Raw genomic sequence first — 18,704 nt, 5'->3', positions numbered from 1 at the left:
AAAAAAAAAAATAAATAAATAAAATAAAACCATGTATCAACAGATCAAAATGGAGATTAATGCCCTTCATTTTCTTGTAACCAAACGGAATCTTGGGCTTGGAAAATACAAAGACATGATCCAAATACAAGTGACTGATCTTTTTGTTTGAGGTGGGGGCTAAAGCTTGACATGGGATTTGAGCCCCAATGAAGATCTTCATGGACCACATGAGTCATGAGTGTGATGAGGCAGCCTCCCATCTCCAGTTCTCCAATTCTCCATGTGATTGATTACTTTGGAATTAAGGCCACCATCCTGCTAAGCCTTTGAAATGGCCGTCCATAAAATTTTCCACTCCTTTGCCTTTCTGGGTGCAGAAAGGATATCCGGTATCCCTTTTGCATCATATCAAAGAAACAGCGAAATTATCCACGCCGCGACATGTTAATTAAGGCATTAAGTGGGATAAGGTGTTAAGAGACAAAGTGTTGGACCCAACATTCAATACCTCATCACTTCATACGCATTTATCATCTTCTTGACCTTACACAACTTTGATATGTGTGTGTGAGAGAAAGAGCACCTTCGAAGATGATGTGTTAAGCAACGGACTCTCGAATTAAGTTCCTCTCCCCTGCAGATAATCGCCCTCGCCCTACCTCATCTCCCATCATTCATAGATATAGTCCCACAACCCAAAAATAGAACCATCAACATCCATAGGGTGTTAACCATGGGTTAGAGGTGTTAGACACCCTTATAGACGGCTGGATCACCCGAAGGACTTTCCCCCGGGGTGCTGACCTAAACCCTAGAACTCATGGATCCCATTTGTGATTCTCTCCATCGTTATTGTAAGAGATCAGCCAAGATCATTCAATAATGCTGGACCTTTGATTTGGTTGAAATGTTGAACCAGGGAACCATTTGGGTGAGAGAGGATTAGATTTTTTCTTACTGAGGATGCACGCACTCACATGAAACAAGTCAAATAGAGTGAAGTATGTAAGAGCGCCAAACAGCACACTGAGGATTCCCAGAACAAAAGCTACGTCAGTGTTGTCTTTCACAGATGCAAGTCTACATGTACAGGAGGGGGAGAGAGAGAGAGAGAGAGAGAGAGAGAGAGATATGATCTGTTGTGTGCTGTGGCTAATGTTTAATGTCTCCCACTTACTAGTGTTGGGTCGGCCACTAACGAGACAAAGCTTTGTGGGTTGTCTCGTCGGTATTAGTCTTTGTTATCTAACTCGGCCCCTCCCTCTCTTCCTCTTCTGACGTCGTTATCCATCTTTCTTTAGAGCCGGGGCCTTAGATTTTTGAGAGGAGAGAGAGAGAGATAGGGGCCTGGGGAGGGAGCTGTGCGTGAGTGTTTGTTTTTATTCCTCCAAGACGAGATTCGAAAGCTCATATTTGGGGGAGGGGTGGGGGGGTTAGAAGTTGAAAGGAATCTTATAAACCATGCATGCCCATGAGAATGCAGCCCTATCCCTATTCCCTTCCCATTATTAAAAGGTATTCTGTTGTGTCGTGTTGTTTTTGGACCTTTTCACCCACTCTGCTGCACACCTCTCTTTCTTATTTACTCCCAAACAGACCAACCAAACGATGAAATGCAAGTCTTGGCTTTCAATTCGGATGGTGGCCACTTGCCAGGCTTGCTACTCAATGGAGATATGGGGAGCGTTTCTAGTTCGGGTATCGTCTATCTTAACCCTCCCCCTCCCCCTCCCCCTCCCCAACTTAAGGACTAATTAGTTCGATTTAATTTTTTTTTATAAGAGTTGTAAATAGATATGGAAGTACAAATCTCAGAGAACGACAAGCTACAGAGGTTACATGACCATAGAGAACCATAGGAGAATTAGAAAAAATAAAAATAAAAATCAGTTTCTTGTCATCCATGGTGAAAGAAAGAATCTCTTCATGCAGTTCGATTGAACCTTTTATTAGATTAGAAGGATACTTTGGATCATAAACAATAAAGGTGAAAAATTATGATGAATTCATAATCCAATCATAGTATCACATCACCGTTAATATAAAAATAATCTCATCCAAAAATCAAGCATAAAACATAAGTTTCATTGCAATTAATTTTTTATGAAGTTTCGTATGATTTTAAAGATTGTCCTAGTTTATTGGGATTAAATAGAAAGATTTTCACCACCTCATGAATCATGAAATGAAATCTTTTCCACCAAGATGATTTGATGTTAAGTTTGGCGAACGTAGCAATGAATTTCATCATCAACTCCGACCTCTGTTTACCAAAAGTTTGAGTTAACTTTTATCAATCCAAAGGGTCGATTAAGTGGTTATTTTTTCCCATGGTTGAAGAAAACTGAGTCCTTAGGATTAATGGGAACTTGGACTTAACATAGAACCAAACATGCCCAACATGTCGTATAGATCCCCTCATATACTGAGGTCCCACAATAGATGTGGCAGAAGTGGGTCCTACAATACAGTGGGGCTTCACAATCTATTGGATGTGGGTCCTACCATGAAGTGAGATCTCAACTATGTAGTAAGTGTGCGTGGGTCTATGCATTCCTTCTCACACAAGGGAAGAAAGGGGATGGGATCATGGGATATGGGGTTTCTACCTTTTTTTTTTTTTTTTTCTTGGGCTGAGAGGGGTTGTTTCCTCCTTTCTTCCAGAAAACGGGAGACAAAATAGAAGATGATGAGGTTCCCTTAGATACTAACATCGTCGACTTTAGTCGTTGGAGACAGGCAAAAGCAAGAACTAATCTGTGTGCAGATAGTATAAGATTTGATTCGACATTTCTCGTACGTTTTCAGGTGGACTTTTCTAACGTTTCTTGTCTCCAAAGCTTGGACTGATCAATCCAAGAGTCAGGACGGACGGATTGAGAAGTGAATATTTATCAAAACATGTCATATCAGAGAGAGAGAGAGATCATGGATTCCTGGTTGATCCAAATGAGTTGATCTGGTCTAACAGTGGATTGATTCAAACTCCACCTGTTTCCAAGACATCACTAGCTGAGCTTTTCTCATGGATGCAAGGTCGGTGGGCTGAGAGGTTTTTGAGTTACCTAAATGTAGGAACATAGGCCAAGATCTACACGAACCTAAAATAAAGCAGAAGATAATGATAATTGGGAAACAAACTGTCACACGATGTAACATAAAGATTTAGGGGGTTTGCAACAAAAAGTTACGGAGACACATGATATAGCAATATATAGATTGAGTTCACCGAAATATCCATCTCAAGGCCTTGGGCCTTTAACCGTTCTTAGATATCAGCCCACAAACATAAGCGACGAAATGTAATGCATCTTACCCTCAACAGACCTGACTCCGGTTCCAACCTAATGGACATGAAATGGGTTCAGTTTTGGGTTGGGTTGGAATGTTGGATCCCCCTCCCCCTGTTTCTATATGCAAACCCGCCGAATTTTCTTTCTGTAACCTGTATCCGGATAAGAATCCGGAGTAACATGATCCATTGGGTTCCACGTTCTGACAAGCAAGCTCGTATCAGCATCCTAAATCTACACATACTACTGCTCTGGGTCTGGAATCTGGATCCCAACCCATTCCACCCTAGGTTTCAATACTTGCAAGTTGAAACAGAAGAATTTAAGAAACATTAAACTTAAAACGCATATAGTAAGGATATGAACGGGTATTTAGCAAACTCGAACCGACCCACTCTGGACCAGAGGTCTTGAACCCATTTAATTAAACAGGTCGATTGAAAAGATCCAGATCCGCAATATATGGGTCTTATCAGGCTGGATCTCAGACTGGTTAAAGTGATTTATCACTCCATTTCAAATTTATCCAAGGTTGTGTTTTGTATCTATTCTTGTACTAGATTTTGGGTCATGAGCGCAATAAAAAAAATATGTTTCTTTATTCTCTTGCTTTGGAACACGGTCTAGACCTAGAATTAAGGGTATCAATCAGTACAATATTAATTGATATGGTTTTAGTACGTACATCAGGCCAAAAGGTAATATCGAAATTATACCATACAAAGAAAATATCTACATTTCAATACCAATATTGTATCAACTCGGTACAATTTTTATTTGGTACGAATATGGTTGTGGTATAATATTTTTTGCCTTTTATATTTATATAGTCGGTAATTCGATATTTTAGTAGTACAATATTTGGTGTAGATTTGATATTTGGTATGAGTGGACGAGCCTCTGACACAACGGTTAAGTTGCACCATTGCAACATATTGATCACATGTTTAAAACTTGAAAACAATCTCTTCTGCGAAGCAGAGGATAAGATTGCATACATTTACCCCTCCTAGACTTTGCAGCGATCAATATTCTTGTAGAAGTGAAGACATTACATGTGACATGGATGTGTGATTGCTTTATGGTCTTCTCTAGTACTTTAGCCACATGCCTACCCAATGTGGTGTTTCAGGCTTTCAGTTCAACTACCTAAACTGGCGCTCTTTTGTGTAGCACATCCAGTATGGGGACATGAGAGAGGACGTTAATCTAGAAAGGGTTGGATTTTAACTACTGTCTCACCCTGTTTTGTAAATTTGCTATTGTCTCTGCAACTTGTTTTAATCATTCAAAGTTTTCAAACTACTCCCAAATCAAGATTGGATACGACATTCACTTCCGGTCAAGTGTTTGAGAAAAGTCCAATGAGTGAAGAATCCAATAATGAAAAACTGTTTGTAGATTCCCTAGTTGTATCCTGCACTACTTGAGGTTGTATGTATGAATTTGTAGAGGTTTGAGCTTTGCCGATTTGTTGAGATGTTGGGAGTTATAGAGGTACATTGGTAGCTTAGGACTTTTGATGTGTATTAATTTACCTATGGACTATCTCCACCTAATGCCTTAAGGTTTTGAGTTTGACCCCAAGTGAGATATCTTGTGGGGGGTTTTTTGTTTCCCACTTAATTAAAGAGTTCAAATTAACTTGGAAACAAACTTTTTTGCAAAGCAGGGATAAGACTGCATACACTTGCCCCGAGATATCTTGTGGGGTTTTTTTTTCCCCCACTTAATTAAAGTGTTCGAATTAACTTGGAAACAAACTCTTCTGCGAAGCAGGGGTAAAGCTGCATACACTTGCCCCTCCCAAACCAGCAATAGCGAGAGCCTTGTGTGCTAGGTTTCACTTTTGCTCTGCTCTTAATTAAAGTGTTTAAATGCACAAGGCTCTTGCTTTGTAGAGAGGCCGTTTCCTAACTCCAACCTGTGACCAATTGGTCACAATGAAGCAATCTTACCATTCACCAAAAAAGAACAGAGATCCCTGTCATTAGGAATGGCTAAACCCAGTTCATTCACAGCCCAGTCCATAAGCCCATGTTTAGGTGTGCTAGGAAAAAGTCCTCATTGGGTTCCCATTGGGCATTTTCAAATAAGCCAGATCTGACGAGAGACTGATCATTGCTTCTTGTTACTTGTACAAGTCCACCACTCTTTGTCATTTACTTCTAAGGAGACAGTTTTTCTATACCTGCAATGAAGGGTTTACCCACAATCTAAGGCCATGCATCATTATTCCCTTTATATGTTAAAGGTATGAAATACCTTTCACTATTCCCTAACACCCATCCAAGCTCAATGATGTTCATCGGTGAAGGAATTCCTCTCTACTTGTACTTTACAAGTGTGTGTGTTTTTTTTTTTTTTTTTAACAAGAAACAAATTAACAGATCAAACTGATATATCAGTGTTCATACAACGTCTCTTGATTTGTAACTAAACATATTCTAATAGTAGTTTGGATTTTCGCCATATCATACAGCCTATGAATAAGATACTTGTTAGGCTTTATACAAAAATTTGGGTCATTTGAAAAGTTCTCCATGTCTAACTGGTGTGGTATCGATACCAAGGCCTAAAAATTAAAAGTTTGTCATTGGTATTTCCAAAAAAACCACTAATATCTTACATGTCGCTCCACACTGAGTCCACCTTTAATCCCTTAGCTTTTGCTGCTTTCAGTCTTTCTAGAAGTCCCCTTGTGGCTGCCTCACCATTTTTTCCTGTCAACAAATAATTCGCCTGAGATATGTTACAATAGATGTTTAGAATGAAGGAGAAAGCCCATTTTGAAATGTTTTCCTTCTTTTTGGTGAAGCTGGTCACTAATAAGGTTAATGTTCCTTGAGGTGGAGGTGTATTGGTAATTTGGTCCGTATTATATGGGTCTGTTTCCCCAGTGCTAGTGTTGGTTAGTTAACCAATAGACAACCAATATTCAACCTGTTTCAAGATGAGCATAAGGTCTTGGTTTTGTGATCCAAATAACACTTGGTTCCTGTGTTTCCAAATGTAATAACAAATAACGAATATCATAGAGAAGAAGTGTTGTAATTGACTCTTAGACATATCAAACGACTGAAAGCAATACATAAGAAAATTATTAAACAAGTGATGTGAAGAAAACTCAAGTTTAAGACCGAGCGGGCTGGTAGCCCAAATACTTCTCAAAAATTCACAAAGTGGATCAATATCCACTCATTTAGACAGTTTTTCTTTAGTGATATTCATGCATTTGCAACTCTTCGACGAAGATCTTAAACTTGGGGTGGATATTGGTTTTTCAGAAATACCACCACCACTGTGAGCAAGGAGAGGAGCAAGAGCATTTGTTTGAGTATTGATTGAAGTTTATCAGTGAGTTAGTTTTGAGAAATTTGACATCTAGTTTAGTAGTGAAAGACCCATTCTTAGAGAGACGGCATTGCCATCGATCACCATCAAAGTATATGGGGGTCTGTATGATAGTGTTAGTAATAGAAAGTGGTAAACAAGAGTTTTTTTTTGGTAAACAGGAGTTTAGCAAGCCAATATTCCATTGATTACCTATCATGACATCACTAACTTTGCTCAACTAAGGAGGGGGGAGGGATTGTTAATTCCACATATTAATTTTAAAACAAAATTATGTGAGTTCAAAACTCAAGGATCATCAAAAAGGAAGGCGTTGCTCTCATTACCTATTTTCCTATAAATCATTGTTCTTGAATTTGCTAGGATGTAGGTAATGCTGTTCCAGTTATAAAAAACTGACCTATTATGAAAGTATTTGGCTTTGAGGATCTAGACCCATAAGGTCTGTTCATTGGTGACCATTTTTCATCCTAATTTTAGGAGATCCTTTTTTTTTTTTTTTTTTAATAGGTAATTTGTATGTATTAAGGAAAAAGAAAAAACATAAAAACGCAGAGAAATGCAACCCCTACAACCTTCTTTGGATAGATCAAAAGAAAAGAGGAGAGGTCCCTAATTCATACAGGATAAATCCTGTAGCACAATTTATGTACTATAGAAAGAAAATTTTAGCAATTGGGAAAAGATGCTATGAAGGAGTTAAGTAACCCATTCTCGGAAGCGAAGAAAGTACATGGCACTTTTCATGCAATGACTCTTCCGTAGAAAACTTCTCACTACTGGATGGGTCAGGTTTCTAAAGACTCCAAAACCACCATCATCATTAGACTCTGAAGCTTCCTCTGAAAAGTCCAAATGTGTACCATCTATTTTATCATCTTGATGGGTCACTTCCACACTATTGTTCAACTCATCTTGATTCGTCACCTCCTTAATAACAAAATCTGCAATGTCCTAACTTTATGAAAGCCTTGTTTTGATTTTTGGAATCTCTGATTCCTAATCCACCCTGTGACTTAGGTGTGCAGATTTTTTGCTAACCATTGAGATGAAGGTTGTTTGCTTTGTCCTTGTCACCATTCCAAAAATGAAAATAAATGGAGTCTAGCTTCCTGTATATCATCTTAGGAACAAAGCAAGACAATTAGCTTCACTGCTTGAGCCGGGTAAAACCCAATTACTATTGGGTGGGCTGCAAGAAATGCACCGTGCATAAGTTCAATTGGATATTGTTAGCGTCGTTGCCTCATTTCCCCTATCAGCTGAGTTATAGGATCCAAGCCCATATTGGATTTCCCTAGCTTTTCACCCACTCATTGGCTATACTTCGGAAGTGCAGGCTACACTGGCATTGTGGTGATCCCCTAGCGGCCCATAACAAAAATCAATTTGGATTGTGATTTATATTTAGTAGCTGGTTTTATGGTTTTAATTTTATCATGAGATGTTAGCTTAGTATATGCACAAAGAAGAAATAAGAGATACCTCGTGACGTGACACATAGGGGAGGAAAAAATGATGTCTTCACCTTTGTGAAACTAAAAAAATCTATCCCCGTTGATGCCAATTGCACCCCCTTTTTTGCCCATATGCTGTTGCAAGGGCTACACCAACACAACCAGGAAGCATTCTTTTCACCCTGCAGAAATTATGAAAATGAAACTTATGTTTGCGTGTGTTCTTCAGAAGATTTCTCTTCTTGTCTTTTGGCCAAGAGAGACTCAGCCAAGCTGGGCTGAACTAATGGGCAGTTTGGACGACCAAACTTCTTGGGCCATATAAAGAGCATTCTGGGCTGGATTTGAGGTGCATTCCCAACCTGGATGGGCCACACTGGGCCAGAATTCGCCACCCTACCAGGAACTCATGTTGAAGATTTCTCTCTATTTTCCTTTCAGGTATTTGGTCGGACCAAAATCGGACCGATTAGATATTCAGTCTACAAAAACCAAAATGAAATAAATAGCTGTCAGTTCGGTTGGTTTTGTTTTGTTATCAGTTTCTTTCGGCGGTTTAGTCTTAGTTTTTCTATATATAAAGAAGAAAATAGTGAAAAGAGCCGAATTTTATGAGTTGTGAAGGTATTTTTCTTCCAATTTTGGTTCAGACATTCGGTTTTGATTGGTCATATTATTCGGACTAATGTTTAGAACTAACCACTTGACCTATTTAGTTGGTTTAATTGTAATTTAATATAAATGTCTCTAATTTCCCAAATAAGTAGAAGTAATGACATTTTCATAATTAATTTAAGAAAATGGAATTATAATTAAATTTCTATAATAATTGGTAACAATGTTATAAAATGGTTCTGGAACAGGCATACCGGACACCTTTTTTTTTTTTTTTTTTTTTTTTTAAATTTTAAAAAGAGCCAAATAAAATAAGTTTAGAAAGAAAATAAAAAAAAGTTCTACCAAAAGACTGGAAAAATTTTGTTGCCGCCTGTTGCGACCACTTGGTAGGAGCCAAGGGAATGGAATCTAAGTGAATTTTTTCACCTCCCTGAGATTCCATTCTCCTGGCTGCTACCATGGGGTTACAGCTACTTGGCTACAACCTAGGTAGCAACCAAGTTTGCCCCCAAAGGATTACAGTCCCAACACATAAACAGTACCCAATGCAGCCTTAAGTTGTTCTCCTTGTCCTTCGTTATTAATCCTAATTATTATTATTATTATTAGGAAAAATTACACCCCCCTCCCCTGTAGTTTGCCGAAATTACATGTGGATTCAAGGGTTTGAACGAATTACATCCCCCTCTCTTACATTTTCTTAAATTCTTACAATTAGGTCCAATATGTTAGTCTCCGTCAAATTGGGACTATTAGTTGATGACATCACTTAATATGATGATATCTAATACCCAAAATGCCCTTTTTAACATTGCGGTGTCTTATCTACTGTACACCTCCTTCCCAACACAACACCCATTGTCTTCTCCGGCGACGGACTCTTCATGGACCCCCAACTGCGTCCCCCCACGCGCTTGGACTTCTTACTGGTTATCACTCGTCCTCATTTTAGGTGGAATTCCGAAATGAGTTACTTCATCACCCACCATTTACTCTCTCAAGCTCGCTGGGTGTGGGATTAAGATCAAATTAGACAATTGGAAGCCAACAGAGACCTATTTCTACAACTACATAGATCTGTCAAACGATGAAATCGCAGTTAGCCTAGTGGGTTTGTTGAACAACACATATTACTTAGTTGGATTTTGGGCTTTTGGGAATCAATTAAAGTTCAAGATGGAGAATTTGAGAATGCCCAAAACGCTGAAATATTTGAATTTGTCTCAAAATCTGATGTTTGGGAAAGTTCCGGGGGGCATTTTAGGGCTGGAAAAGTTGGATGTGAGTTATAACCATTTCTGAGGTCAGATTCCGACGAATAAGTTTCCGGGCTCAGCATTTGTCGGCAATGATTGTTTGTGTGGCTTTCCACTCCCTCCCTACAAAGTTTGGTAGAAGGGTTATCCTCTCGATGGTTTTCCATTAATTTTCCTTCTCCCATTTTGATAGTATCAAACTCATCATAGAAGAAATTAAATGTAACTCTTATCGCGGATTTTACAACTTAATAGATCGTATTACCACTTTTTCTATCTTATTAAGTTGATTTTTCACTAAATGGTTATACAGTCTTTTGCTGTTTAAAATTAACAGTATATTCACACCGTCAATGCCAGGGGAGGGGGTGTAATTTGTTCAAACCCTTGGATCTAAGTATAATTTCAACAAACTATAGGGGAGGGCATAATTTTCCCTTCTTCTTCTTCTTCTTATTATTATTATTATTATTATTATTTTCTAGATAATATGCATCATAATTAGAAATTTTGTTGCTATTAAATATTTTACCAACAAATTTTTTTATTGTATATTATTAGGCAAATAAATCTCAAGGGCAATAGTTGTTTACATGGACCACTAGGGAAGCATTTCTCACGAATTCGATTTCTTATATAATGGTGAATCTCGAAGACGAGTATTTTATATTTGAAAATTTTACGTTTGAGTTGGACTATCCCTAGTGAGCTGTGCTTGAAGTAATGTTTTAAAACTTGGGATTTGTCTTAATCAATACCAATTTGGATCGGTATTGGATCTTTTAGGATCAAATTGGATTAGACGGAGTTAAAATAATAATAATAATAATAATAAGGGAAAATTACATCCCCTTCCCAATAGTTTGCCGAAATTACGTGTGGGTCCAAGGGTTTGAGCAAATTACCCCCTCTCTTGAAGTATGAAAGATTCTTACATTTGAGTCCAATCCAATGACCGTGAGTTTGAATCTGTTATGTGGTGATGTCACATTTTTTAGACCTAAAATACCCCAGAACAAAGTGAAGAGACCAAAATACCCTTCACTTAAATCCTCTTTCAATCTCATCGTCTTCATCCAAACCCTAGTTGGAAATTTCTCTCTGGGTCATCCACTGTGAGAAGACGATGACATCTTCATGAAGACTACGGCACCTCTGGAAGGAACCGTGTGAACCTCGTGGAAGGTTCGATCGACTGGGGTACAGAAACCGTGAGAACCTAAGCCTCAACTCCTCAGCCGCTCGTCAAAGTTTCCTCGTGCAATCCCTCCACTCCTTACAATCCTTCGCCGCTGACAACAATGAAGCTGGCGGCAACCTCCTCAGCACCTCCCACAGACAACTCCAAGGTAACCGACCATTACCCGAGTCGAGCTTCATCTCTGGCGATCTGTCGGATAAATCCCCATCTTTAGACATCGGTGAGATGTCTACGTCGTTATCATCAAATGAGAGGGTACAACGGAGGTGGGAGAAGGGATGGCGTAATGGCATCGGGGTGGTAGGCAAGGAAGAAGATTGGCTGATGATGGAGAAAGAGTCGGTGGTCGAGGTTGTGGTGTTGGTTCCGCCTGATAGGAATGGCCTTTCTTGGGGAGACCACACCTTTCTGGGAGAGCTGGTGGAGGAGTTGGGGTGGTAGCCTTGCATCGGGGTTCAAATCTACGGATGGATTAGAAATGGAAACTGTTAGGTACAAAAAATGTGACCTATTTTAGCGGTTTAATGTTTGCTTACCTGGGCAAGGCCAAGTTGTTTTATAAAAATGTGACCTATTTTGGATTAGAAATGATTGTGACCTCTGCCACCATAACCTCAACCATGGTTTAATGTTTGCTTACCTGGGTTTGCTGGCGTGAATTGATGGGAGACAGAGCTTCTTCACCTGGATTTGGTTGTTGAGGCTGATTTGCAGAGGTTCTCGGTGTTCACCTCCGCCACTAGGTAACCTCCACCACGGTTTAATGTTCGCTTACCTGGGTTCACTGGCGTGAATTGATCGGAGACAGAGCTTCTTCACTTGGATTTGGTTGTTGAGGCCGATTTGCAAAGGTTCTCGGTGTTCACCTTCTGCAACGGTTCTCTGTTTTGAGAACACTTCCTATTTTAATGGGCATTTCCCCTAAAGGGTATAATGGTCCTCTCAACAAAAGACTTTCTTTAATAAAAGGGTATTCAAGTCTTTTTATATTTGAAATTAACAGAATACTCACATAGTCAGCTTCAGGGGAAGGGGGCTTAATTCGCTCAAACCTTGAACCCACACGTAATTTCGACAAACTATAGGGGTGGGGGATATAATTTTCCCTAATAATAATAATAATAATAATAATAATAATAATAATAATTAAAAAAAATAAATAAATAATTTTTAAGACTTTTTTATCCTTAGATCGTACTAGTGGATTGCATCACATCGATCAAAATTTGAGATTAGTCTCGAATGAAACTGATCCCATCCGAGCGATTAATCCAATCTTAAAACTATGCCTGGGAATAGTACTTTTTAGTTTTTATGTTTCTTCTACACTTCTTTTGTTTCCTTAAATCCAAGGATAGGTGGATACAGTACCCTATCAAATATGTGGATCAATTAAGTTTTTTTTTTTTGGTAAGAATGTGGATCAATTAATTGGGTAATAGTAAAAAGGGAATGGTTTCTTACCATGTCAAAGTGAAGGTATTTTTTTCTCACGCTCATTCTTACTCTTTCTTTTCCTTTTTTTTTTTTTCTTGGTGAACAAAAAAACTCCTATGGAGTGGCAAACAACAGATGGGATAAAAAAGGTGGGGGAGAAGATTCCCAACAAAAGGAGAACGTGCAAGAAGACCCAAAATTAGCCAAGCAATCAGCTGAAGAGTTCCCTTTCATGGACAAATTCAATGGAGTTGAATCGCCTAGATAGATAAAGACAATCAGCAATAATATGACCAATCCTCCATGGAATCTGATTTTGAAGTTGCGTCAAACAGTTGATGATGAGAAGATTGTCCCCTTCCACATTGATATTCCGTAGATCACATTGAACTGCTGCCAAGAGAGCTCTTCGAACTGCCAAGGCTTCAGCCACATAAGCATAGGTTGTTCTCACGTATTCGGAAAAACCAAAATAAATTGCCCTTGATCATCTCTAAGAACTCCACCAATAGATCAACATTAATTTTGATAATGCCATGAGGTGGAGGTTTCCAACAAATGTTGATAGAAGTAGCCGGTGTATGAGACGATTGTGGCAGATCACAGTACTCTGAAGTGAAAAGACGACATTTCATGGCCCAAGTGGAAGCTCAAATGATGTTCCGTTGAAAAGAAGCAACAAGGTAGGCGAGCCAGACTTGCCAAATAACACTAGCCGTAAGAGCAGAGAGCCAGGATCTAGAACTGTTGGTGCAATGCAAACCTAGGATTAATGAAACCCAATCAAGGATAGAGTTCGAAGAAGTACCGATAAAACCAAATCCCAACATTTGCCAAATTCTTGAAGTAAATGGGGAACTGAGAAAAATATGATCTAAAGTCATCTCCAGAGTCTAGCAAAATGGGCACTGATTATTAAGATTAAACCCCCTCTGATTCAAAATAGCTGGAATAGGAATTCTCTCTAGCAGAAGCTTCCAAATAAGCATACGAGCCTTAGGGGTAGTTGGGATCTGCCACATTCGCTGCCATATAGGATTAATAGTCTAATCATGAAATTCCAATGTTAACCTGTATGCTGAGGAAACAGAGAAATTCCAGAAGCAGTATGAGCCCAAACAAAAAGATCATCACAACCAGTTACAAAGATTGGGATTGAAACAATTTTTTCAACCATGTAAGGAGGCCACCATCTTCGAAGTAAATCTAATGTCCAACAGTGTGTAAAAGGATCAATAAAGCCAGATACTTTCATTGGAGCATTCAAAGAGAGAGGATATGGGGCAGCCAAGAGTTGTTGATTAGGAATCCACGGATCGACCCAAGGATTTATAGAGTGGCCGTGACCAACCCATATTAGCAAGCCTTTCATGAGAAGATCCCTTCCAAAGATTATTGATTTCCAACATCAGGATGATGAGGAATGGCACTTGGCTTCGAGAAAGGAGGACAAAGAGAAATATTTTGCTTTCATCATACGTCCCTAGAGAGATTCAGAGGGATGCAAAAGTTCCCAAGCTTTCTTAGCCAATAGAGACTGGTTCATCCTCGAAGAACTCTTGATGTTCATTCCACCAAATTTCTTGGATCTACAGATCTTACACCAGCTAACTGTGGGAACAAATTTACTTTCCCTATTTGACCAGAAAAAATTTCTACAAGATGAATCCAATGATTTACAAATAGAAATTGGCAATTTAAAGCAGGACATATAGTAGAGAGGTAATGTCGATAGGGTACTTTGAATGGGGGAAAAAAGTTTACTTTCTTTTCCAACAAATTGCAAATATCTACTAAATGAATCCATCTCCAGCCTTCTCATTGGTGCCATTTTTTATTGTGATGTCATAAGAAACCTCTACTATATTTAAATATTATTACAAAAAACTGCTGCATTATATGGATAGGTCAAGTTCCTTATTATAGTTAGGAACCAACCTTAAATTCAAACCCTTACTGTCAGTCTCTGTTAAGTGATGCTATGAAATGACATTTTAACCCTTTTGAGTATTTCCCTGTTGAGAACTGCTCCATCTGTCGCTGACAAGAATTGCTCCACTTCTACCATTTGGACACTGGTCTGTAGCTGTGAAGATGTTCTTCTACAACTCAACGAGAATGAGCCATGATCCATTAGAATTGAAGTTTTGGAGTCAGGGTTTCAGATGATTTGGGATTAGGGTGTGTGTGTTTGTAAGAAAGGGTGAGGGTAATATCGGTACTTCAACATTTTGAAGGGTAATATGGTATTTAAGAAAATAAGAAACTGTTGATGTCATCATTTGAGGTATATTTTATAACAGAGATTGAGAGTGTTTTTATAATACTAGCATTTTTTAAGGGAGTGGCACTGTAAATTACCCTAAATTCAATTATTTACCTTTCATTTAATTAATGACATATATCGGACAGGTCAAGGTCTTTATTTAAATATAACATGGTTGAACAACACATTAGGGCAACTGCAGAAGAAATAGAAAGAGAATGAAAAAAAAAAAAAAAGATTAAACAGGAACATTCTTGTTGTCGACACCTGAAAGCTGTATCGGCTCATTGGTTCCATCTTCTGGCTCGGCTTCACCGGATATTTCTTCAATGGACTTTCCTTTGGTCTCAGGAATCAAGAACGTAAACAAGAAGCCCAAGAAGTCGATCGCACCAAGCACAATCAAGGAAGTCTGCACACTGAGATACACGAACCCAAACGCTCCGACAATTGCCCCGGCCTTCCCTGTTGCTGCTGATATACCATGGCAAGTCGTCCTGACCCTAGCTGGGAATATTTCTGCTGGCACCACAAAGGTTGTGGAATTAGGCCCGAAATTGGCGAAGAAAAAGGTGAAGGCATACATGACTACAAATCCAGCTTGGTGTGCTGGCCAATAAGGGTAAGGAATGGCAAGCCCAAACATGAAAGCTGTCATGAAGAAGAAACCCATCAATTGAATTGTGCGCCTCCCCATATGGTCGATGAAGGCCACTGTAAACCAGTAGCCAGGAATGGTACCACAAAGGGCTATGATGGTTTGTGCCCTGGAAATCATGTAAAGCTCTTGAAGTGCACTCATGGTATTAGCAGAAGGTAGCCATTTAACTGCTGTGAAGATGTCCTTCTGGTATAGACTCTGACTATAAAATACAATATCAAGTAGAAACCATGTTGTGCTAGTTCCAACCAAGTGAAGCCCATGGCGACGAGCGAACTCTATGGAGAACAATCCGTAATTGTTGACGGGCTCCTGTGACATCCTCTCCACTTTGTCTTGCTCTGCTTCTATCTCAACCTGCAAGATAGTTGCCATATCTGCGGCGGCTTTCTTAGCATTCCGAGCGACAAGGGCGGTGTAACGAGCAGTCTCAGGCATCTTCATACGCCAATAATAAGTGAGTGCTGCGGGTATACCACCAACCATCAAGATTATACGCCAGACGTAGTCGGAGGAAGCCACGGTGGAGCCGGCGGGGTCAAGGTTGTAAGGGAGAGCAGGATATTTGGCCTCGAATGCTGAAGAAATAATAAGACCAACTATCCCACCAGCCAAGATCCCAAACCCTTGCATGGCAAAGACAGCAGCGATGAAGGAACCTCGGGTCTTCTTGTTTGCGTACTCGGACATAATGGTTGCTGATAATGGGTAGTCCCCTCCAACGCCAAATCCTAACCAAAACCTGAAGAAACATAAGGTGGCCATGACACTTTGGGCAGTGCTGCCAAAGGAGAGACCAGAGGCAATGGAGGAGACAACCATAAGCAAAAGTGTGACACCATACACACGCTTTCGACCCATCTTGTCTCCGAGCCAGCCGAAGAAGAGCTGGCCGGCGAGGGTGCCGCACAAAGCCACACCGGTGACAGCAGCGTTTACATTTACGGGCAACGTACCAGGAGTGGGTGAGCCAGGTTGGTAATAGTAAATGCGACCGAGCAGCTTGGTGACGACGGAGATGCAAAAGAGATCGTAGGCATCGGTAAAGAAACCCATACCAGCGATCACAATTGCTGTGAAGTGGTAGAGTTGGGTCTTGGCTCCATCAAGTGCGCTAAGAACTTGTAATTGCTGCCTAGCCATGGCTGCTCCTGCTGCCGTAGCCTTCTTACTTGCGCTGCTCCTTCTCGGTTAATAACAGAGATTGGGTGAGGGATGGATATGAGTGAGGGTGCTTGCCTTTTTATAGATAGTGTTTCGATTTTTGGAGAGTTTTTCATTATTCCGTACGTAATCTGCCGCGGCATCCATCAACAGAATATGCTTCTTTTGTCAACGGCTACTAACAACGTAATTAAGAACTACAAGGAAATGCAACCGTCAACGTTGTTGCAAGATGCACACATTTATAAATTGGATCGGGTACTGAATCGGATCCAAAAAATTGAATCACGTCACTGCTTCATCGTTCCACAAGCCATAAGTAGCCACTAACTAGCCACACTGACTATGTTCTTTTACTTCTTAATTTGCTCTATCTATGACTTGGGTGACTGTGTCTATATATTGAATTGAACGTATATTGATTTAAGTATCAGCCAGCAATTAGATATGGGTTTATAAAAGTAAAGTCAGACCCTAATTTGTCGGGCTTCGGCTTGGTTTTGGGTTTGGGTTCGGGTTCATGGACACCCGAAACTGAATGTATCTATTGTATGCAGGGCATTTTCTTGAAGAGCCACAGTTGACTCCCAGGTTTGATAACTTGGAAAAAATAATAATTAAAATAACTGGAGAGAAAGGAGAGGTTTGTATCAAAGTCCAGCCGGCCGGGTAATAACATTAAGATCTATCTGGGTTCGGTGGGTGGAGATCAAGCTGTATCCATACCCAGGCCCTTCTATATCAGATTGTCAGTTGGGTATGGGTCATGTCGATTCTTGGTTCAACAATTTGATTTTTGGATGCTACAGACCCTACTTGTAGAATATATATTGGGTATCCAGTGTCATATTTGAATTATACCATTATATGGTTTCATATCTAAAATTTATAATAAAAATCCTTAAAAGAAATGCTTTATTTATGATAAGAAATCTTTGTCTGGACATGTGGGATCAATAAAAGTACACACAAGGGTATTAATATGAATGAATTTTATGATTTCACAGGGATGGGGTAGTAAATTTTTGCACCACTGTGCTTGGACGAAGGGGTCATGCGATCGGACAGTTTTCTTTTTCCCTTTCTTTTAATTGTAAGATTTCATACACATTCTACCAAAAATAAAAAATTTCATACACATAAATGTATGAACATCATCAACATTTTATTGGATAGGAATACTCAATTTTCATGCTCTTATCCAATGATTGAAACATTGTCCATGTTTCATACATGACTGAATATAAAAACCGACTCTTTCTTTAATTTTCTTAAGCTATTAATTATTAGACATCCTTTTTATCAAATATCATGACATACACCAAGCCTAACAGATTTAATAATTAAGTTCCAAATGTTTAACCCAGACCATCCTTATCGAGATCAGGTCTATTCATTAATCAGATAATTGAATTCTCTTTGATACCCTACATATTTATCTAGTTTTGGCCCTTACTAAATGTTGTGTTTTTTATTTTCTAATTGAAAAAAAATAAAAAATTAAGAGAGGTTGGTTTAACTATTTTAATGAACAAATATCTCATAACCATGAGATTGATCATGGTTCCCTTAAGTTGTAACCTTATTTTGTTGTTTGTTAACTATTTTTAGCTTGCTAATGAACTACTATTTTTCAGTGGAGATCTTCTTGTTTCGAGATTCACTGAATTTCAAAAAGGAAAATATTATTCTATCCACTTAGCGCCCAAGGGGCTGTAGACTCGTCATATTGTGTTATAATTTTAAAAATAAAAATAAAAAATCATACAAAGAGAGACTGGCAAGTTGTAACCTATCGATACAACCATAATAGTGATAGAAAGACTCCCCCACCTTTGGCATTGCCATATGCAAGAGACCCTAACACCATCTATATATATGAATCTAGGTAGGAAAGTAGCATTCATAGTTAACTTGTCCTTAATGTGAGAGGTAAAATCATTTGTTGACCAGTTCCTATTGCTGCAAGTGCCAGTGGTGGTGCTTTTATTAATCTAGCTTGAGTTCCTACGATC

General features: G+C 39.2%; 1 protein-coding gene and 1 long non-coding RNA gene across 2 annotated transcripts; both read right to left on the bottom strand.

Annotated features, from left to right (window-relative positions):
* Positions 1-50: 50 nt before the first annotated feature.
* LOC122079733 lies at positions 51-972 on the bottom strand. Its single transcript, XR_006140513.1, has 2 exons — positions 491-972; positions 51-377 (listed from the first exon to the last, which is right to left on the bottom strand). It is a non-coding gene; the product is annotated as an uncharacterized LOC122079733 (long non-coding RNA).
* Positions 973-15,102: 14,130 nt separating this feature from the next.
* LOC122080191 (probable inorganic phosphate transporter 1-8) lies at positions 15,103-16,668 on the bottom strand. The gene has a single exon (XM_042647108.1). The coding sequence runs from the start codon at positions 16,666-16,668 to the stop codon at positions 15,103-15,105; it is 1,566 nt and encodes a 521-aa protein (XP_042503042.1).
* Between the last annotated feature and the right edge of the window lie 2,036 nt (positions 16,669-18,704).

The sequence above is a fragment of the Macadamia integrifolia genome, chromosome 5, assembly GCF_013358625.1.
Source record: "Macadamia integrifolia cultivar HAES 741 chromosome 5, SCU_Mint_v3, whole genome shotgun sequence".
In the NCBI taxonomy this organism is placed as follows: domain Eukaryota; kingdom Viridiplantae; phylum Streptophyta; class Magnoliopsida; order Proteales; family Proteaceae; genus Macadamia; species Macadamia integrifolia.
This window is presented reverse-complemented; position numbering and strand designations above follow the sequence as displayed.